At 39.9% G+C, this 22,643-nt stretch overlaps 1 protein-coding gene across 2 annotated transcripts in view; it reads left to right on the forward strand.

Moving 5' to 3' along the window:
* plxnb3 (plexin B3) overlaps window positions 1–22,643 on the forward strand; it is a 151,461-nt gene that overhangs the window by 88,082 nt on the left and 40,736 nt on the right. For both annotated transcript variants that reach the window (XM_022670889.2, XM_022670890.2), the window contains 6 exons: window positions 4,115–4,243; window positions 7,667–7,767; window positions 11,289–11,421; window positions 16,165–16,324; window positions 20,842–20,950; window positions 22,469–22,577. In XM_022670889.2, the coding sequence (XP_022526610.2) occupies window positions 4,115–4,243; window positions 7,667–7,767; window positions 11,289–11,421; window positions 16,165–16,324; window positions 20,842–20,950; window positions 22,469–22,577 (741 nt within the window). The remainder of the gene's footprint in view (window positions 1–4,114; window positions 4,244–7,666; window positions 7,768–11,288; window positions 11,422–16,164; window positions 16,325–20,841; window positions 20,951–22,468; window positions 22,578–22,643) is intronic.

Below are 22,643 nucleotides of genomic sequence, written 5' to 3' on the forward strand. Positions count from 1 at the left end.
ATGGTAGTATAAGGAATACAGTAGTATATGGTAGTATATAGTAGAATAAGTATAGTAAATAATAAATAATTATTGAATATCTGTTGATGTCATTGTGCGTTCCTGTTCCAGAGCTTCTGTAGAGAAAGCCTGATACAGTCAGAGTAGATCTGTAGCTGAATCAGTCTGTTCTTTAGTCATCCTTCCCCTGCCTGTTACCAGCTATTACATCAGAAACGCATCAGAAAGGGAGTATAGTTAAAATAGGGTATACAGTAGGATCTTCTAGTATCTTATATGGTTGTATAGAAAGAATAGGGAAGTATATGGTATATATATATATATACCCTATGTATAGAATAGTATATGGAGAGTAGGGTAGTATATAGTAATATAGGAAGTACAAACTAGTATAGGTTAATATAGAGTAGTTTAGGAAGAATAGGGTATATATGGTTATATAGGGTAGTATATGGTTATATAGGGAGTATTAGCTAGTATATATCAATATAGTATGTATAGGGTGGTATATGGTCATATAGGGCGTATTGGGGATTATATATGAATATAGGAAGTATAGGGTAGTATATGGTCGCATAGAAAGTATTGGGTAGTATATATTAATGTGAAAATTATCTGGTAGTATATGGTTGTATAGGGAGTATTGAGTAATATATATTAATATAGAAAGTATTGGGTAAGTATTGGGTAGTAGATGGTAGTATGGGGAAGTATATAGTAATATAGAAATTATAAGGTAGTATATGTTCACATAGAGTAGTTTAGGGAGAGTAGGGTATATATGGTTGTATAGAGTAGTATATGGTCATATAGGGAGTATTAGGTAGTATATATTAATATAGTTGGGTATAATTGGGTAGTAGATGGTAGTATGGGGACGTATATAGTAATATAGAAATTATAAGGTAGTATATGTTCACATAGAGTAGTTTAGGGAGAGTAGGGTATAAATGGTTGTATAGAGTAGTATATGGTCATATAGAGAGTATTGGGTAGTACATGGTATTATAGGGTAGTATATAGTAATATAGGAAGTATAAGGTAGTATATTGTGGTGGCCAGTGGTGGCGCAGATCACCAGGTTATTAAAATTGTCATTGGGTTCGATACTTTTTTAAAAATATTCACAAAAATGTGGTAGATGGAAAACCCACATGAGTATCGATGTATCCTTGAATAGGGTATATAGGGTGGTGTATGGTATTATAGGAAGTATAGGGTAGTATACTGTAGTATAGATTATCTGGTATTGGGGTAAAAATCCCAACCTAAGATGAGTTTGAGGCCTAAAAATGATTTTTAAAATTAGATATTGTGCCTTAAGAGAAAGTGTAATATAAATATGAAATCTGAATAATACTTTTTCATCTGAGTTTTTTTTTTCTTAAGCACGTCTAAGAAGAGCGTCTTTCTTCAGGCACAGGTTCTTCTGGCTCAGGTGCAGTAAGGTTGTTGTTTGTCATTGTGCAGCTTGGGGGAAATGAAACGCTTTAGCTGGATAATCTGTGATCTGTGAGAATGTTTAGCGTAAAGAAGTTGCGGGAATGTTTACTGTGGACGAGGGACTCCGCCCGTATCTTAATCTGCTTATCAGTGCGGTTCCCTCGCTCTCACTCGGAGGCACAACAAAAGATGCGCATTTCAACTTAAAAAAGAAAGCAGCAAGTCTTCCTCCTCCCCTCCCCTCCCCCTCCTCTCTGAGCTCAGTGAGTGGCTGATAATGATTTGTTGCCGCCGGCTTTTGTACTGTTTAGCTGCTCGGAGTGTGTGTGTGTGTGTGTGTGTGGCGTGCAGCTGGAGCGTATGCGGGATTGCTTTTGTCGCAACAGTGTGTGTGTATGTGTGTAAACAGGGGCGTGGAGTGTTTGTGCTGTTGTTGGTTGTTGGTGTGTTTTGATCTCCGTAGTTTAGGCCTGTCACGCTGCGGGGGGGTGTGTGCCACCTGCGGTCAGCCCGATCTGGCCCTGAGGGATGTGTGTGTGTGTGTGTGTGTGTGTGTGATCATATGAGAGCAGTGTGAGTGCTTTGAGTGAGCCTTTTTGCATGTTTGTATGCACTTTTGTATGTGTGTGTGTGTGTGTGTGTGTGTGTAATTATGCATGTGTGTGTATGACAGTGTGCTAATGTAGAAGTTTTATTCAGGCCTCTCTCTAGCTCTCTCTCTCTAGCTCTCTCTCCCTCTCTGTCTCTCTCACTCTCTCTCTCTCTCTTGCGTGTTTGTACAGAAGCTAATAAATTACTTGGTAATTCAGTGCTGTTTAACTGAAGATTAATGTTAAGTTTTTTAGTTTCAAGATGAACAAATGCTGTCAGGAATAATCTACTGTGTGAGATAAGGTTGAATAATCTGTTATGTTAAAACCAGAAACATGAATATAGTAAATAATTAGCCTCTCGTTTATCTGTCTGACAAGCAGAGACAAGAAACCCAGAACTTACCTTTCTGACAGGAAGGACAAAAAAGATGGAGACAAACAAAGAGAGACAGGAACAGAAACTGAGAGATTATACTGACACATAGACAGAGAGAGAGAGAAAGCGACAGAAATACATGGACAATAAAATAAACCAAGAAAGAGACGGGAAAGTGAAGGAAAGAAAAAGACAAAGAGAGAGAGAAAGAGAGAGAGATGTATGGACAGAGAGAGAAAGAGACAAAGACAAGGACAGGGGGAGAGTGAGATTAGAGATATAGAAGCATATCATGAAAGTTACAAAAAGGACAAGATCATAGAGAAAAGACAAAGACATGGACAAAGAGATAGAGAGGGACAGTGAGGAAGAGACAGTGAGGAACAGGGACAGAAACAGAGAGAGGCAAACAGAAACAGAGAGGGACAAGGGTTAACTGAGAGAAACAGAGAAAGAGAGAGAGAGAGAGAGAGAGAGAGAGAGATGACTGACAAGAACAGGGAAGACATTGTTCAGAAACAAGGACAGACAAAGGGGGACAAACTAAGAGACAATAAATTGCAAAGGCACAGTGAGACAAAGACGAGTACAATGTATGAGTGAGAATAGAATCAGACAAGAACAAGATAGAGAGAGACAGATTGAAGCAGACAGAATCAGAGGGACAGAGACAGACACAGAAATGGGCAGTCAGAGTGAGAAAGAAAGAGAAAGAGAGAGAAATGGGTACAAAAATAGAGAGAAAGAAACCTACATGGACACGAAAGAAAGAAAGAAAGAAAGAAGTAAAAAGAGGAGGACAGGGACAGAAACAGAGAGAGACAAACAGAAACAGAGGGACAGAAAAAGATGGAGACTGGGAGAAATACAGAATACAGAAATACAGAACTAGTGAGAGGAAGACTACAGGGACATGAAAAGAAACAGAAAAAAAGGAAGAGGAAACAAGAAGAGGGCAGAGAGAGAGAAAGAGAGAAGAAGACATGGTTTGAGAGACAGGGACAGGCTGCGAGACAATTGAATACAGAGAGGAGCAGAGAGAGACAAAACAACACTGCATAAACTGATGTGACTTCAGTGCAGCATTTTAAAGTTCATTGTTCAGAGATGCAGGACTTTATTACAGCTGTGTGTCCAGTAGTGTCTTTTTGCTTGTGTTTGTGTAGAGTAAGTTTGTGTGTGTGTGTGTGTGTGTGAGAGAGAGAGACGTGAAGCAGCTTGTTCTACATACTGATAGCGAGGGCTGCTGGGAGTTTTGGTCCCGGCGGTACCGGACTCCCGCGGTGCATTGTGGGCAGGCTGATAGGGGTGGCAGCAGCCGCAGTTCCTCCAGGGCTGAATGAAATATTAACGTTGCTCGTCCACACAGGCAGCTTGTTTACAGCCTTTACCTCCTCGGGCTAGACTTATTCCAGCCTCTGCATGCTGCTGCTCCCCTGCCCCGCCACACGCCTGCTGGAACACACACCAACCACCACGCTCTGCTCTGCTGAGGCTGCATCCTCGTCCTCTGAGTGTGTGTGTGTGTGTGTGTGTGTGGGTGTGTTGGTGTAATGTATTTATGTATGTATGATTACTTTAAAGTGTAATACTGCAGTAGAAAGCAGCAGAGTAGCAATTTGACGCACTTTCCTGTAATTTCACGCCTGTTATAGACCTGAATTTGACTCTGTGTTTATGTGTGGCTTGTTTTTGTGTGTAGGTGTTCCTCCACGCCAATGGTACAGGTGCTCTCTATGACTCTGTGGAGGTGGACGGTCAAAGCCCTGTCAATGCTGACCTCCTGCTGGACTCAAGTGGACGGAACATTTACGCCCTAACCGAGAGAAAGGTGTGTTCAGCTCATTTAAGTTTTAAGTCTCAGTAAGATTTGTTTGCCTGCTTTGCAGCAATTTTAGCAGCAAAAAAATAACCTACTTATATATCAGGTTTCTTTTTTCTTTTATTTTAATTTTGTTTCTCCCATTTTCTCCCCAATTTTACACGGGCAATTACCCAACCCACTCATTAGGACTCCCCCTATCACTAGTAATGCCCCAACACACCAGGAGGGTGAAGACTAACACATGCTTCATCCGATACATGTGAAGTCAGCCACCGCTTTTTTTTTTTCGAGCTGCTGCTGATACAGCATTGCAGTGACTCGGTTCTGATACATCAGCTCACAGATGCCCTGTGCTGCAGACATCACCCTAGGAGTGATGTGGGGAGAGAGCGCCATCTACCCACCTGGAGGGAGCAGGGCAAATTACGCTCCCTCTGAGCGCCGGCAGCTTGACGGCAAAACTGCATGAGGTGGGGTTCGAACCTGCGACCTCTGGACCAGAAAGTCCATCTACTGATGTTCCCCTTCATTAGGTTGTGTAAAAGTTGTGTATAATCTCCATTATTCCATTTGATTGCTCAAATTAATTTTGTGATTAAAAATACAAAACTGAAGTATTGAAACAACAGAAGAAAAAAGAGAGGGAGAAGCCCACAACAGAGATAACTAACTAACTCTTGGGGTGTGACCGAAATAGCTCCCTACTCCCTGGTTAGTGTGGCGCTATATACGGAAACACTACTTAGTTCACTGTAACAATCTGGCAACCCTGATGGCTCACTGTCCGCTCCGTTTGTTCAGCTGTCTGTTGCTTAGTAGCGAGATCCGCAGTGCATTTTGGGACACATTTAGCTCGCTTAGTAAGCAGAGATGTTATAAATAAATAAATCTATAAATCATAATGCATTATGGGATTTTATAGTGCCCTCAAAATCACGTTCAAATTCCTCCTAACGATTCAGACACTTGGTGACGCCCTCAATAGTATAAACGCCTAAATAGTAAATAGGGAGCAATTTCGGTTACAGCCTTGCTCTTTCTTTCCTGGCGCGGTCCTGATGAGAGCCAGTTCCATCATAACATTTATTGAACTTTAATGGATACTTCAAAAAGTTTTTGAAATTCTTCTTTTCGGATTGACTGACCTTCATCTCTTCTTAAATGTTTTTTTTCTTTTTAATTAATTTAGTAGTTTTTGCTTTAATCTGGATTAGAACATTACTCAAATAGAGCGATTCACTGTATACCTGTAACGCTACCTCTTCAATACTTTACAACTGATGCTCTCAAACACATTAACAGACAAGAAATGTAAGTAATTATCTCTCTTGACGAGCACAGCTGTTAACTGAAAGATGTGCAAACCTTTCGTCTAAGTTCAAATAATGAAGATCCACTGATTTTAAGGTGTGTCCAATATTTTGAATGGTACTCTGTATATATAAAACTATGTGAGGCCAGGCAAATGAGCTAATTATAAAATAGGGGTAGTATCTGCAATGTATCCTTTGTTTACAGGTTTTAAATACTTCATTCTTCAGCTCAGTCTGTCAGGTTTGGCTTCTCATCCTGGCTCTCTCTCTCTCTCTCTCTCTCTCTGTCTCTCTCTCTCTTTCTCTCTTTCTCTCTCTCTCTCTCTCTCTCTCTCTCTCGCTGGGCGGTATATCTCCCTCTTATCCCTTTTAATGTTTGCCAGCTCCTCCCCAATGAGGTACGCCTGAGTCCCATGATGATGTGGAGGAGCGCACAAACAAGCGGCAGTGTGATGGCAACTCCGCCCTCAGGCCGTCGCAATAGACGTGTGCCAGTTTGAAACTGCTGGCATTAAATGTTAAGATTGGAGTCCAAACTTTTATCAGTGGGGTGTGAAAACTAGCGATGTTTCCCAGCTCCAGTCTCCACCTGCAGCCGGTGCTTCTGTACCGTAGCACGAATCATTTAGCTCAGAAAGGGGCTGATAATTAGATAATAAAATAAGATTATCCACTGCATGAGCTCTTCAGTAATACAGCAGTGTATTCCTCTGGTTATTAGAAATATCTGTCTTGTACGGTCCATTTTTCAGAAAAACTCAGCGTGAATATACGCACACGGCATTGAATTATATCTTCGTAAATCTTGTCTAAGCATCTAATTTTTTTTTCTGATTTGGAATTGTTGTAGGAATATTATAAGATGATCAAGTAACTTATCACTAACTTGTTTAACTTGTTTTAAGGTAGTATTATACAGTTCTTATGTTGCCACCAATGTTTAAGGCAAGGCTGACTTATTTGCTTCATTAATTTAAATTATGCTTCACTGACACATTTAAAACAGGGTCTGTGTCATAAAATCACACACTTACACACTTAATAGTGTATTAAAAAAGGGCACCACTTTTAGAAGTGTTTTAATTAATGTTGCAAGTAAAGTATAAAAGTAAAAGTACAAAATAATAAAAAAACATAAAAGTACAGATATTAATCTTTCATTTCAGGTACAGAAAACATTGGTTTTTCATTTTCAACTATTCATTTTTAAAGGATAACTGACTCCACTCTTAGCTCCAATTTGAAGAATGCTAAAAAATGTAAAGAGTAGTTTCTAAGCTATGAACAAACGTGGTCTCTGCTGCTCCATGCTGTTTACACACGCTGTATGTGCTGTGTTCACTGCTCGCAGCCGTGCAACTCTGTTTATTACAAGTACATCTGCACTGCGAGTCCTATAGATACAGATATACGAGCTGAAACACAGAATCTTCTCACTATATTTACTTATTTGATCCCGCGCCAGTCAGCTTTGACCAATCAGAAGAGACGATGTGCTCATATGGTTTATTGTTGTGCATTGTGGTGCGTTTAGGTTTGTGTCTGTGTGAAACCAAACCAAACAGAAGGAGAAACGCTCCAAATAAACAAACTCATCAACTGATCCGGACCATAGAAACCTAAAACTACAGGTGTGAAAACACTCTTAAAAGGGCTCTGTATTGCACTAAAAGTATTTAGTGAATTAGTATATTATTCAGTATCTTGTGGGTATCATATGGGTACAATGTAGGTTTAACTTTATTTAATCAACAGTCACAATAGATTGTGAATTCCCATAGAAACAATAGCTATCACACAGAGAATATCAGTGGTGGACTGTGATATTGTAGTGTCACCATCATCATGTGATGTGTTACTCACTGGCCTGTGAGGGGATTATAAATTAATCTTTATTATTAGTCCTCCTAATGGCTCTGCTGGTGTTTCACCCTCGCTGTGTGTGAGTGTGCAGAAAGAAACAGTGGAGATTTCTCAAAATAGAAAATAACTGGATTAGTGTTGGATTAGTGCTCACCAAATCATGTGTTTTCTAAATTAGATTTGCTGCAGGCACTGAGAGGGCCAGTACACTGTCCTAACCTTGTGTGTGTGTGTATTTGTGTGTGTTTTGCAGGTAACAAGGCTCCCTGTGGCTCAGTGTGAGAGGCATCTCGACTGTTATTCCTGTCTGTCGGTGCGAGACCCTTACTGTGGCTGGTGTTCACTAGAGGGCAGGTGGGCATCTTCTTTCCGTTTCACCAATTTAAAGCTTAGACAAAGACATTCATTCATAAATAAGAGTGTTCCATGTTTCTAAATATGACTTGCTAAAGTTTTCATACCCCTTGAATTTTTTCTCATTTTGTCATCTTACAAGCACAAACTTTAATATATTTTATTTGAAATTTACACGATATAGACCAACACAAAGTAGCACATACAGGGTTTGGACAATAAAACTGAAACACCTGTCATTATTTTAGTGTGGGAGGTTTCATCATGGCTAAATTGGAGCAGCCTGGTGGCCAATCTTCATTAATTGCACATTATTGCACCAGTAAGAGCTGTAAGAGTGTGAAGCTTCAATTAGCAGGGTAAGAGCACAGTTCTGCTCTAAATATTGCAATGCACACAACATTATGGGAGACATACCAGAGTTCAAAAGAGGACAAATTGTTGGTGCACGTCTTGCTGGAGCATCTGTGACCAAGACAGCAAGTCTTTGTGATCAAGTATCAAGAGCCACGGTATCCAGGGTAATGTCAGCATACCACCAAGAAGGACCAAAAAGTGTTCAGCCCCCCTATATCAATACATAGTAGAGCCACCTTTTTATGCAGTTACACCAAAGTTGTGGATTTCTGCAGCTCCTCCAGAGTGACCATGGGTCTCTTGGCTGGTTTTCTAACCAGTGCTTTTTTTTTTTTTTTCTTCATTTTTGGATGATGGATTGAACAGTGTACTCCTTGGGATTTTCAAAGCTTGGGATATGTTTTTATAACCTAACATTGCTTTAAACATCTCCACAACTTCTCTCTACTACCTCTGACCTGTCTGGAGAGTTCCTTGTGTCACTCCATCGCTATGTTTTCCTGTGTTTTCCCCGTTTTCTAGTGTGTTTCTCCAGTAGTTTTCCATGTTTATCCGTCGGTCTTTGCACCTTCCCCCGTTGTCTGTCACGTCTCGTTATGGCTTACTCCACGTTTCTTATTTATCGCTCTTGTTTATTGTCAGTCACGTTATTTCTAGTCACGTTCATTTCCTGTTTGTTTCATTGTTTATTTTGTATATTATTTAAGTTTATTTTCACATTATTTCCTTGTTTTGTACATATTCACGTATTTATCCCTGTATATATCCCTAGCCCTGTTTTGTTATTATCTGTTTTACTTAGCTCTCTGTTGGTATTCCCTGTTTGTTTATGTATATATATTTATTCGTTATTTACCTGTATTGTTTATTTTATTAAAGTCTGTCTTACCCGCGTATAAGTCCGCCTCCCGTCTGCTCTGCTTCCCCATCTGCTCCCCCGTTTGTTACACCTTGGTCTTCATGATGCTGTTTGTTCACTAGTGTTCTCTAACAAACCATCGAGGCCCTCACACAAAACTGGCAAAATTTTCCCATAATGTGAAAAAAAAAGTTTAAGGGGTATTAATATTTTAATAATCCGCTGTATTTTGCGATACTGTAAGCAAGGTGAAATATTACTATTGTGTAAATTAGATTAATTCAATACTGTGAAATTTAACTCATTTCTGGAAGTGAACACACACTCACACTAGTGACCAGAGGCATTGAGAACACACACCTCATCCACTCCTCCAGCATTTCCTGCCAGTCCAAGCAGCGTTTAGGCCATGGCTGACTGATCTGTGATCACATGACTGAGTCTCCAGTTCTTGGACTGGATATTTCCCTGGCTGCAGCTGGAACGTTTCCTGGGCTGGCTTTGTCTCTTCATGGTGGCTTGGAGCTCTCTCTTACTGGCCACTGAGTCACTGGCAGCTCTGAGGCCTCTCTGGATGAGCAGGACTTTTCTTCATTGATCAGGACTGTCAGCAGGAGTGTTACCCACCGCCGTTGACCAGAAACAACCTCCAGCGCTCGCCATTTAGGAGATGCTCTGGCACAGTCATCTGAACAGGAATGATTTAGCTTTTGTCACGTAAGTGAGATGTTCAAGCCCAACTGATTCCCCCACGTCCAGCACACTAACTGACTAACTGATCAGTTGCCATTGTATAAATTCCAGTTATTGCTAAGTTATTCAGTGTAAAGCAAATTAGAGGAAAAATATATTGTCTTTCCTTTTCTGTCGCTTATTATTATTATTATTATTATTATTATTATTTATTTCAATTTGTTTCCCATTTTCTCCCAAATTTAGCTAGGCCAATTGTCCCTCCCATTCAGCTGTTACTCAGCTGTATATCCCTATTCACTAGCGATGCCCGAACACCAGGAAAGTGAAGACTAGCACATGCCTCCTTCAGTACATTTAAAGTCAATCACCGCCTCTTTTTGAACTGCTGCTGATGCAACATTAGCGAGTAGCATCACAGCACTAACGCTCAGAGGAAAGCACAGCGACTCGGTTCCGATACATCAGCTCACAGATGCAGCCTTGTGCTGATCCACATCACCCCTAGGAGTGAAGGAAAGAGCGCCATCTACTGCACCCACCCAGAGAGAGCAAGGCCAATTGTGCTCTCTCAGGGCACCGGCAGCTGATGACAAGCTGCATGACTGGGATTCGAACCAGCAATCATCCGATTCTATTCGCTTTCAATGACAAAGACACACAGAAGTGATCTAAAATATTGCTACATTGACTTGTGTTGAAAGATTTTTGATCTTGTAGACTTCTCTAGTAAACATTTCATAATCAATTAAATACGGCTGTCGGATTAATTTTTGCACTTCAGTTTAGAATTAAATTTGGCCTTTTTTTCTCTATTGAATTTTTTTTTCTCTCTTTTCACCTATTGTATTTTTCACTCTCTTCTCCTCTCTCCACTCCTCTCTGTTCATTTCTCTGGACACCCGTCAGCTTCTGCAGTTTCAGTCTCGACCTGTATTGTTCTCAGACAGTGTCCTTTAAGTAGGTCACCTCACTGGTGTGACAGTCAGTACAGTTACAATGTGTTTCCAAAAAATATCTATTCATGGTGGATTCTTCATACATATACAGTCTATAAACCTTTATACATCCTGGATTGTGCACATCCATCATTATCATCATCATCATCATCAGGCTTTTTTATTTGTGTGTTATTGGATACTATACTAGAGGTTGGCAATATAACAATAGTTTATCATATCTGGATACATTTTCTTATCAAATTGACTTTTAAATATATACGTTTTTAAGCATATTGGAGATTATGTGGATTTCATTTTCCAGCAGGACTTGGCACAATGCCAAAAGTACCCATTGGTCTGATATAATATTGTAGTTTTCTGAGTTTTTGGGTTTTCATTGGCTAGAAGCTATAATCAATAACCATAAAAGAAATTAACACTTAAAACAGATCACTTTGTGTATAATATATATTATATAGATGTGAGTTTCCCGATTTAAACTGAATTACTGAAATAAAGTAACTTTTCAATGATATTCTAATTTTTGAGATGCACTATTATTATTAGAGATTAGAGGTATAGTTATATCAGGACACTGGTGCCATCGCTTTCTTGTTTTGCTGAATTCTATAAAAAAAAAATCATATATGAATGTGGATTTGTGTTTTCAGGTGTACACGGAAACTAGAATGTGCCCGCCACTCCCAGACTCACCACTGGTTGTGGAGTTATGGCCACGATCGGCAGTGTGTCTCCATCCAGAATCTGGATCCTGCCATCCAGAGCCGAGAAGAGCAGACTCAGGTACGTTCCCTCTTTACTGAACATCATATATAACAATGTTTTACAAAAATTGCCTTGAAAATATGACCCCTGATCCATACCTGATCCAACTTATCACCTCATTAACCAGCTCTAAATGGTGCTTAAGCAGGAAACCTGAAGAAAGCTTGAGCTGAAAACCCATCTATTGTATGAGCACTTAGTAAAGCACTTATTATCTTTAAAAGCGGACATCTTATGCAAAACTCACTTTTTACATGTTTTTTTTATTTCCACTTGGGTCTCGACTGCCCCATAAACATTTCTCAAGCGTAAAAAGAATCCATCAATCCATTTTCTGTGAATCAGCTGAAATAGATAGGGGTCAGGAATCATATGCTCCCTTTTTGTGATGTCAGAATAAGGAAACCTGAGGTTTGAGAACCTCAAAGAGAACAGAGCAGGATTAGCCAGCAGACTTCGTCTGATGGAGGGATCTGTGGCAAGTAAGCAGATGAGGGAGATGTAAGTACATTAAAATAATGAATTGCGTGCTTCTATCGCAGTTAAGCATGAACTAGATTACTATATCACATTACTGAGTTTTGCCATTTAGCACAAGCTTATGCTCTGAACAAAAATGGCGTGGTCAGCATTATTTTATTTAATTTGTTTTTTTTTTTCAGATTTATGCCCATTTTTTCCCAATTTTAGCTAGGCCAATTGTTCCAGTTGTGCTAGTCAGCTGTATATCCCCCTGGATATATCCCCCGCGGGCCATAGTTTGGACACCCCTGTTCTAATACATGAAAGCACACATGCTGTATGTCATGCATGGGCCTTGAGGATAGCTATAAAATGTGTGCTACGCTCTCTGTAATTGAGCTGTTTTTTCAGCTGGCCTCGGTTGAAACTTGCTCTACCTGTTCCTGCAGGGCTGAGTTGGATTCTTAAGCATGTGTGGAATATGCAGTTAGCTGATGATCTTAATGCACATTTCCACAGAATTCAGAGACTGACAAGAAAATAGCATAGTGCCTCTCAACACAGCAGGTTCTTCCACAGGAACGAGCAGATGATGCTGAGATTGTGCTCTCCTGCTGTAGGTATATAATATCTGACAGAACTCTGTGCCCCACATCTTATGCACAGAAGATGACACACTTACCCCGGTTCACTTCAGTTATACTGTTTTTTAAGACACTTTATATACACCTATCTCATATAGTGTTATGACCAAATCCTTGTTTCTAGTCCCATTGTACTGGTTCTATAATTACCGTATTTTTTACACTATAAGGTGCACTTAAAATCCTTTCATTTTCCCAAAAATTTACCATGCGCCTTATAATCAGGTGCGCCTTACGTATGAATTCTACCAGTTAGGTATTAAGGAGCAGTAAAGGCACTCTGCTGAAGTACAGCTTTATACAGGAGTTACAGTTTAGTTTCTGCAGCACCGAGACTCAAGACTGAAGCATCATTAGCATTAGCATTAGCTGCTAACCATGCTAAGCACTAGCTCTTTCACTGTTCAGAGGTGAGATTTATCAGTCTGTAGCCTGCTGCTAACTCCAGCTAGCACTGCAGGAGCAGCATTAGCTTTAGCCAGTAACTGCGCTAAGCTGTAGCTCTTTCGCCACTTAGAGACCATGTTAAAACAAGCTAGGTGGGACGAACAGCTAGCTTATATCGTACTGGCTTACCAAAACACTCCGGGTTCCTCAGTGTAGCGCTATTGGGCAGCATTTACTAGCACTAACCGCTGCTATGCTAATGCTGCTGCATCTAGCCTTAGTGAAAATCTGTAAATCTAAGCTTACTTTGAATAAACAGAGTAAACAGCTTTACTCACCAAAATAAACAGTTTTCAGGAGAGAAATCTGTGTAGATTAACATCCATTTAGATGTTCAGTTACATGAGGTTGAGACAGGCTGTTGCTACCTATTAAACACTAGAAGATGAAAAGGAACAGGTAATATCCCAGCAGTATCTTTGCAAACTTGTCTGCTTTTAACTCCTCCTCTGGTACTTAAAAAAAAAAAAAACATATAAGGTATTAGGTACCAAAAAGCAGGTAAAAAGTTGAGAATATAGATGCAAAGTACAATTTGATTGGTACAACCAGGCCTAATTACAACCCTATTATTATTATTGCAGATTAAAACTCATTGAGCCTGTTTACTCCTGGCAGTAACAGGCATTGTTTTGGTGAATGGGGCAATGGGGGTGTGTCGTGGCTTTCAGTCAGAGATGGGCAGAGGTCTCGTCCACATTTAACACAAGTATAAATGGAATGTGTGTCTGTGGTTGGATTCAGTCAGGCAAACAGAAATACGTTAATACGAGTAATTATTACTGTGGATCTTGGCATTTCTCTCTCTCTCATTTGCTCGCTCCACCTCCCTCCTCTCACACTCTCGCTCTGTGTTTTTGCTTATTTACTAGATGAGAGCAGTATTCCAGAGTTCATTTCCATGTGGTTTCAATTTGCGGTTGTAACTATGTAGTAACCACTTAAAGAAAACTATTTGTTGATACATCTAATTGCAAGTATATATATATATATATATATATATATATATATATATATATATATATATATATATATATGTCATGGGACAACACTATAAAAAAATGATGCTACCACCATCATGCTTGGCTTTAGCACCACAGGACATGGTTCCATTAGTCTATGCTTTCAGACAGCTTGTCTTTAGCAAAATTTCTCACTTTCTCAGAGAGTTATTTGTCATGAGGTGCCACATTGAATATCCAATGGCCAGTGTGAGAGAATTGTACCCAAAACTTGGTGTACTTTCCACTACTCCAAGCTCAATGCTGGGGTGCTTTATACACCACATCCCTAACATGGAATTAGCGTTAAGCATGGTCCCAGTAGGTTCATATTTGTTTATCTGCCGCACTTACAAATCTGGAAAATCTGACTTAGACATACATGTTTCTTCTTTAAAACATCTAAATAATTTAAACATATCTTAGTAGGGAAGCCACACAGGTGCTTTTGCAGTCTCCTGTCACTTCAGGACTTGACTACTGCAATTTACAACACTTAACAAGCCATAAATGCACCCGATCCAGAACACTTCCACAGTTTATCAATATAACCCTTTGCTGCGTTCCCTCCACTGGTTTCTTGTAGCTACTTGCGTTAGATGTAAACCCCTGACACTGGCCTGCAAAGGTGTTGTCTATTTATTCCATCCTCAGAGAGTTCTTTGCCATTAGGTGCCACATTAGTATCCAGTGGCCAGTATGAGAAAATTGTACCTAAAACACCAAATATTACCAGCCCTGCTTAACATCCCATTCACACCTGGATCTTTTTAACTCTTAAGGAGTCACATGACATCAGGAAAGGACGATGACAAAATTGGGCACAATTTGGACATGTTCATTGTGAGGTGTTCTCACTTGTGTTGCCAGCTCTTTAGACATACTTGACTGTATGTTGAGCTATTTTCAGAGGTTACGTCCAAGTTTAATTTTTATAATGATCTATAGTGTCGCATGAAAAAATATATATAAATTATGTATATGTATAAATCCCTCCAGTATTGAGCTTGGAGTAGTGAAAAGTACTCTGAAATCATGGAAATCAAACTCTGGAATAATGGTGATCTATCCAATACTTTTGGATAGGGTGAGTTGGGAAGTTGGGAACAATAAGGTGGGGTAATGGTTATTAGTCCAATGACCTCACTAACACTAGGTCTTGTCTCTGAATGCAATCAAATGTTTCAATTGTTTGAGCAATGTTTAAAAATGTAGTAGACAGCCTTCTTCTGTGGACAGTAGAGACCAGTTAGTCCAAAAAGTAGGATAAACTCTTTCAAACTTTTAACACCCTTGATTTCTAGAGAAGCGTTGAATAATATGATGTACTTTTAATAGTTTGAAATATTTGCTTTATTGTAAAAAAATCCAGCTTTATGGTGGCAGATACTTTAAAAATACTTAATTCTTAAACATTTTCACTTCTTGAGTCTTCATTACACATTCAGAAGCTGGCAGGCTGGCACTGTGTTGGGCATGACAGCCACATCCAATGCAGGTGACTTTACGTCTGAGCAATTTTTGACTGCCAGTGTAGTTGGATTGGATACTGATACTCTTGGCAGACACTGTATGTGATGATGTGATGTGCTGTCTTTTGTGAGTGATCTAAACTTAAACAGCTTCAGTATGAAGTTTAGTTTAAGACACTTTCCTCCTTTGGCAAGTTCCCTCGAGGTTTAATTTCTGAGCCTCTCATCTCAACACCCACATGTGCGGATCTTGACAGTGCGGAATGAGCTGACACCGTACGTACCGCTGCTTAAACTGTTCTTGTGCGGAGCGTAAGCCGTGTCAGGGTTTGGCTGGTGACCAGTGAGTGTAATGAGCAGTTATGGAATTAGTTGTCTGTCTTTAGACGGTCTGACATGTTGTCCGCCTCGGCAAACCCCAATTTAACAATTACTCACGGCCAGCTGAATACAGCAGCCTAGCGACGCACACGCGGTCTGAAATAACTCCCATTTGTGTGTCGCTGTGGAAGCAGTCACCCCGAAAAAAGTCTGGGTTTTAAACTGGAGGGGGTGAAAAAACGGAGGCACTTTCATCCCCCGCTGACTGGAGAAATAACTGACGAAATTTCTGCTTAGTATTCCGAGCAGCATCCTTGGCAAGGTACCGCACTGAAAAATTGTGGCTGAATGTTTCTTGCGTTCCTCCTTCATTCCCTCATTCTCTCTCTCTCTCTCTCTCTCTCTCTCTCGCAGGTCTCTTTCACCGTGCTGCAGTTGCCAACTCTCTCCGAGGACGAAGCTTTGTCTTGCGCTTTTGGGATCCTGCCCGTTCAACCTGCTGTTGTCAATGAAAACAAAATAACCTGTCAGTCACCCCCACCCAAGCTCCTCCCCTCGACCCCACGAGGCAGTGGTGAGTGGCTGAGGGAATTTATTATTTATTATTATTCTGGGGGGAGTTTCAAACAACCAGACGAAATATATGTTATATGTTGGGCTGAAACATATATTGGCAACTTTACAGGAAAGGGAGAAATCTTAACTTTAAGATGCTTTGAATTTGTAATTTTAATTTTTAATTTATCTGTGCAGTAACAAAAAAAAAAAAACAACACAACATACAATTCAGACAAGTCTGATCCGGTCATGCAGATTTCTCCTTTAAAACATCCGGATAATTCACATTTTGTCACAATATAAAGAACTTGTACTTTTGGCAGTGTTGGCAGTGCGCCTGCTGGAAAATGAAATCCCCCATCTTCATAAAAGTTGTCAGCAGAGGGAAGAAGCATGAAGTGCTGTAAGATTTTGCGAGAAAACAAAACTGCACTGACTTTAGACTTGATAATAAAACACAGTGGATCAACACCAGCAGATGACATGTCTCTCCAAACCATCACTACTTGGTGGAAACTTCACACTAGACCTTGAGCAGTTTGGACTGTGTGTCTCTCCACTCTTCCTCCAGACTCTGCTCCCTTGATTTACAAATGAAATTCAAAATGTACTGATAATCAGTGATGGTTTGGATAAAGAGACATGTCTGTCATCTGCTGGTGTTGATCCACTGTGTTTTATTATCAAGTCTAATGTCAGTGCAGTTTTGTTTTCCCTTAAAATCAGTATAGAAGTTCTGTTATTATGAGATAAATCTTCAAGGTGAATATTCAGGCTGTATTTCCTGTGTACACGTGCACAAATTATGACCACAAGCATATTCTGTTTGAACTTTTCCCCCACACCTCTTCAGTCTTCTGTTCCCTGTGATTCAACATATCGTACTTCAGAAATGAGCATGGGTTTGATCCTGCTGTTTTAATCTTTTAATCTGTGCTGTTAGAATATTTAAACATGATCAGTGTAGTGTTAATAATGTAGAGGATGTAGAGTGTATATATGCTTTTAGACATGATTTACACTGGAAAGCCCTTTAAACCAGGCTGTTCTATAGATACAGCTTACATTACTAAATCTAGGCTGAAGGGATTATTTGGGCGATGGGTTTTTATCCCTTAAAGGTCTAAAAAAAAATGAATCCATGCATAGCATTGACAAAGTACTTTCAGTGCAGTTCAGCACCCGGGGCAACGGTATTGAGCCTCAACAACAGCAAACAGCTTCATTCTGTTACGGAAATTGGAGTTTGGCTTCGCCCTGCAGCGTGTATCATGTGCCTTCACTCAAATCTGCTGCAACTGTTTTTTTTTTGTATTAAAACCAAGATCAGACTAGCTGAACTCAGTAGTTTCCACAGTTATGAGATGATATTGGTTAAAAAGCAGTGCATATATTTTTGTATCTGAGTCTGTTTGATTTTTTTGCCGTGTCAGACACGGTAAAATCAGGCTGACCAATCAAAACAATTAGTAAAATTTACTGATGATCAGTGATGGTTTGGAGAAACATGTCATCTGCTGGTGTTGATCCACTGTGTTTTATTATCAAGTGCAAAGTCAGTGCAGTTTCTACCAGAAGATTTTACAGCACTGCTGACAACTTTTATGGGGATGCGGATTTCATTTTCCAGCAGGATTTCATTTTCAGGCTGACCAATCAGAGCGGAGCAACAGAGCTCCTTTGTCATGGTTGTGGACCAAACAAATGAGCATGAAAAGGCAGAAAAACACAAAAGCCTGTATATATATAACAAGCAGATAATGTGCTTAAAAATGCAGAGCAGAGCTAAAAGACTGGAGAATTGCCATGTGAATGGAGCCTGTGGTTAAATCAATGTGAATGGTTCCAGTTGTAGAACACTGTGATCCCCCCAAGACATAAGGCCACGCATTGAGCACAGCCACAGTTACTGTATTTTCCGCACTATAAGCCGCAATTAAAATCCTTTAATTTTCCATAAAATAAAATCGACAGTGAAGCCTATGTGTGAATTCTACTATGCAAGTTGTAAGGAGCAGTAAAGTCACTCCACTAAAGTACAGCGTTATACAGGAGTTTCAGTGAAGTTTCTCCAGCACTAAGGCTGGAGCAGTATTAGCATCATATCGGACTGTAGTCTGCTGCTACCTGGGAGGAACCTTTAGCTAATATCACTCTGGCTTACCGGAACAGTGTAACTCTGTCAGGTGGCATTTACTGTTAGCCACTAATGCTAATGCTGCTGCACCTATCCTTAGTGGAAATCTGGGAATCTAAGCTTACTAATAAACTAAACATTTTTTAAGAGAGAAATCTGTGTAGTTAGCATCCAGCGCTCGTTTGACTTTAAAATAAAAAGTTTTTTTTAAAGAATTACAGATTTGTTTACTTAGCTTAGCTTGCACAACACTTAACAACTACTCCAGGCTCAATGTAACATGTGCACCTTTTTAAGGTGGAGGAGAAAATCTGAACATGAAGCTAAAAGCTTGGTTCCTTGGTGGCAGTAGTAGTGAGGAATTAGTTGCGTACTGTTTGAGATTTTTTTAATTTATTTATTTAATTAGATTTTTCCTCATTTTCTTCCAGTATATGTAGCCAATTGTCCCACCCATTCAGCTACTACTCAGCTGTATAACCCCCATCACAGGTGATGCCACAACACAAGGAGAATAAAGACCAGCACATGCCTCCTGCGATACATGAAGTGAATGTCAGACTCATGTGCCTCTTTTCCAACATTGCTGAGTAGCATCACAGCGCTAACGCTTGGAGGAAAGTGCAGGGACTCGGTTCCGATACATCAGCTCATAGACGCAGCCTTGTGCTGATCGACATCACCCTAGAAGTGATGAAGCACCATCTACCGTACCCACCTAGAGAGAGGAAGGCCAATTGTGCTCTTTCAGGGCTCCGGCAGCTGATGGCAAGCTGCATAACCGGGATTCGAGCAGTCAGTCCCTTTATGAGTATTTTTTACAGTAAACTCAAATATTCATGCAGTGAATCAATTGTCACTATATCATTCTCACTCTGTCTACACATTAGAACACATTAGAAACATGATTCTTTAATCAAAACCGAAAGTAAATACTGTGTTGCATCATTTAAATAACCATTTATAGCAGCTTCGTTTTGTTGACGAATGTTGGAGTAATTAAAATGCAGAGCAGACTCGTCCAGCGTCTCATGGATTCCTCAGAAAATAGGATTCGCCCAGAGCCATGCTTCACCAGCAAACACCACATGCTCAGATTCCAGCTATACTGAAGAGAATGTGATGCTGGCTGGCCTGGAGCGATCTATTAGAGCTTGTCCTGACAGTCTGAATCCTGCTCCTGAGGGCTTTTTTACATGGTGCTCTTTACTGGTTTCTGCTCTAACACAGATGATTCATCTCCACAAGATTTCATCAGTTGAACATTGTGTTTTAGAGCAGTGGTGCTGTTTACTGGTGGTAGGTTGAGATTGGGAGTAAGTGGGGGATGAGCTGGTAGGTGTTCGTGCTGAACAGAATGATAAGAATGAACTGAATGTTGTGAATGTACTGTCTGCTATCTGCTATGTATTGCGATATACCTTGTGATATGGTCCAACATCTGACATCATGTATCAGGGATAAACATCAATTTGCATTATGTACAAAAAAATACATTCCACAATATGTCCAAACACTTACACACACTTTCCTGAAACAGCTGATGCTGTTTACCATGCTCACTGCACTTAAAGCAAGACCAAGAAGAAATAGAATGATTTAATAAGCAAATACATTTTCATAATCTAAATAATGAAATTAATACTCTGTGATGACCCAATGCCCTCTTTAGAGGGTATTCTTTCTTTTTCTCCAGTTATTCTTGGTACAACACAACTCAATAAGAAGCAGCAACAAGAAAGAAGATAAATAAAGTCAATACAGCAAAAAGAAAAATGTAAAAAATAAAAAAATACATGAAGAAGAAATACGATTGAATAAAATGAACAGTAAGATCAAAAGTTATATATTTTATATAAAATATAAAATTAAATATGAGACTATAACTGATTGGAATGAGAGAAAGAGATACGTCTGCTGGCCTTTGATGTTTAATGAGTTCTTTTGAAGTGGAAAGTTTAGTAAAAGGTGATTTTCACTCTAAACTTGAGAGTAATGTATAAATCTTACGTAATACTGCTGCATTCCCAAGACCCTGTTTACACCTGATCACTTCATGCGTCTTTAGTATTCATTCATTCATTCATTCATTTATTCATTTGACAACACATCCAAACTCCTCCCAGTACAACTCAAACTCCAGTACTATTACTATTATATTATATTACTCTTACTATGGTGATATCATCTTTATTGTGTGCTATGTACTGTGATAATGCTGTATTGTGAGATGCCCTGTGATTTCCACCTCTACTATTCATATAAAGTGCTCAGATGTTAATAGTGTTATTTCCCCCCCCCAAAAGAAGAAAAAATTACACTCATTGCAGTTATTAATTGAGTTTCTGGTGCAGTAGATTGATGGTACTGTATGATATGCTCTCTTTTTGCTGTAGATCATCTGACAGTAAGGATGGCGCTGATGTTTGGAGAAGTGACAGTCTCTCACACAAACATCACTTTCTATGACTGCAAGGCTGTCGGCAGGCTGAACGCTACCTCACCGTAAGTACACACACACACACACACACACACACACACACACACACACACACACACATATATTCAAACACACAGATAGTCTCTCTTTTATGCTTAAGAACCAAACACTATAGGAAATATAATGTGTCAAAGTCATCTATAATTGAGTTAAATTCTCTGGGTCAGGTTGGGCTCAAGAAAATGAGCTGTGATGTAGTTTTCTGTTTTTTCATGCTATTTGTATTCAATTAACATCATTCTGAACAGATTTTGCTCATTCAAACAACCTGAAAAAGTTTTTTAAAAGCGCAGTTTTAACGCTGTACTTACTAAAAAAAATTCAATCGGGCTCGGGCTCATAATGACAGTTAATAATATGGGTGCTATGGGTCGGGCTTGGGCCGGGTCAGCCTGGATTTATTGGCCCAAACTAAGCTTTAATATACACTGACATGCCACATTTCATGGGACAGGAACTAGTAGTGTGTCCCATGACTTTTGCCATGTCCCTTGGAAAGTTATAGAATGTCTTTTATGACATATTTCCTATATACATATAACACTCTGGATCAGAGGAATGTTAAAAGCCTGTACAACTTCAAACTTCACTTTCACCATGCCATGAGCACACTGGCCAATGTTTAACCTTCCTAACAAGAAAACACCTCACAACTTATACAGGTGTGGGCATTCCCAGGCTATCCCCTAAGGCAGGGGTCGGCAATGCATGGAACATCTGGCCCGTGAGGTTGTTTGAACTATATTGAACGATAATGAAAAATAAATAAATAAATAAAATGCTTCTCTGGTGAGCTTTTGTTCACATTCCTCCCCTGCTGTCCCTCTCTGTCGTGGTAAGTGTGACTTTAGTTTCCGCCAGTTCTTGGTCTCCCTATCTCTTTGTAAGGGCGTTATTTCCCGGTCGTGTCCCAATTCACTAGCCGGGGCAGCGGTAGTGTATTGAACCGTGACTGTGACGACACAGGTTCGATCCCGCATGAGGGGCAGTGTGTTTATTTATTTATTTATTTTCCTTTCTTCTTGGTAAAACCTGCTTTAAGATCAACTGTTCTACAATTGGGTTCAACAACCCTCTGGGCTGGAGAGCTACTAGTCTGTAGTAGCACTCCATCCCATAACACTTCATTTTCCAAAACAGATTTTTTTATAGCCTTTTACATCTACAGTCTATTAACTAGTAAAGTTGTGCTTATGCATGTTTTAAAGGATGCACTGAAACATTACACTCTGGTTTGACTCTTCTATTGTTGGATATTAGGTGATGCCCTGAAGGTCCTGAAGCTAAACAGGATCAGATTAGGCTGTGATAGAGTGAATGTAACTGTAGGAGTTGTTGAGCCGAGTCTGTTTCCTGTGTTCGAGTGTTGTAGTGTGTAATTGAATAGCCTTTGCTGCAGGTGTGCTGCGAGTGTGTGTGTGTAAACTGGATCTCTCTCGCCTCAGGTGTGTGACAGATGTCTGTCTCTCTTTTTTTTTTGTGTGTGTGTGTGTGTGCTTGTAATGTCATCTCTATCACTGCAGGTGTATGGCGTGTGTGAGCAGTGTGTGGCCGTGTCACTGGTGCGCTCGAGATGAACTCTGCACTCACAATCGCAGCTGCCCCCAGCAGCACATGATCTTCAACAGCAGAGTAAGAACACACACACATACACACACACACACAAATCCTTGTCACTCTGTCTCCCTCTACCACTCT

Source organism: Astyanax mexicanus, chromosome 12, assembly GCF_023375975.1.
Source record: "Astyanax mexicanus isolate ESR-SI-001 chromosome 12, AstMex3_surface, whole genome shotgun sequence".
Taxonomy (NCBI): domain Eukaryota; kingdom Metazoa; phylum Chordata; class Actinopteri; order Characiformes; family Acestrorhamphidae; genus Astyanax; species Astyanax mexicanus.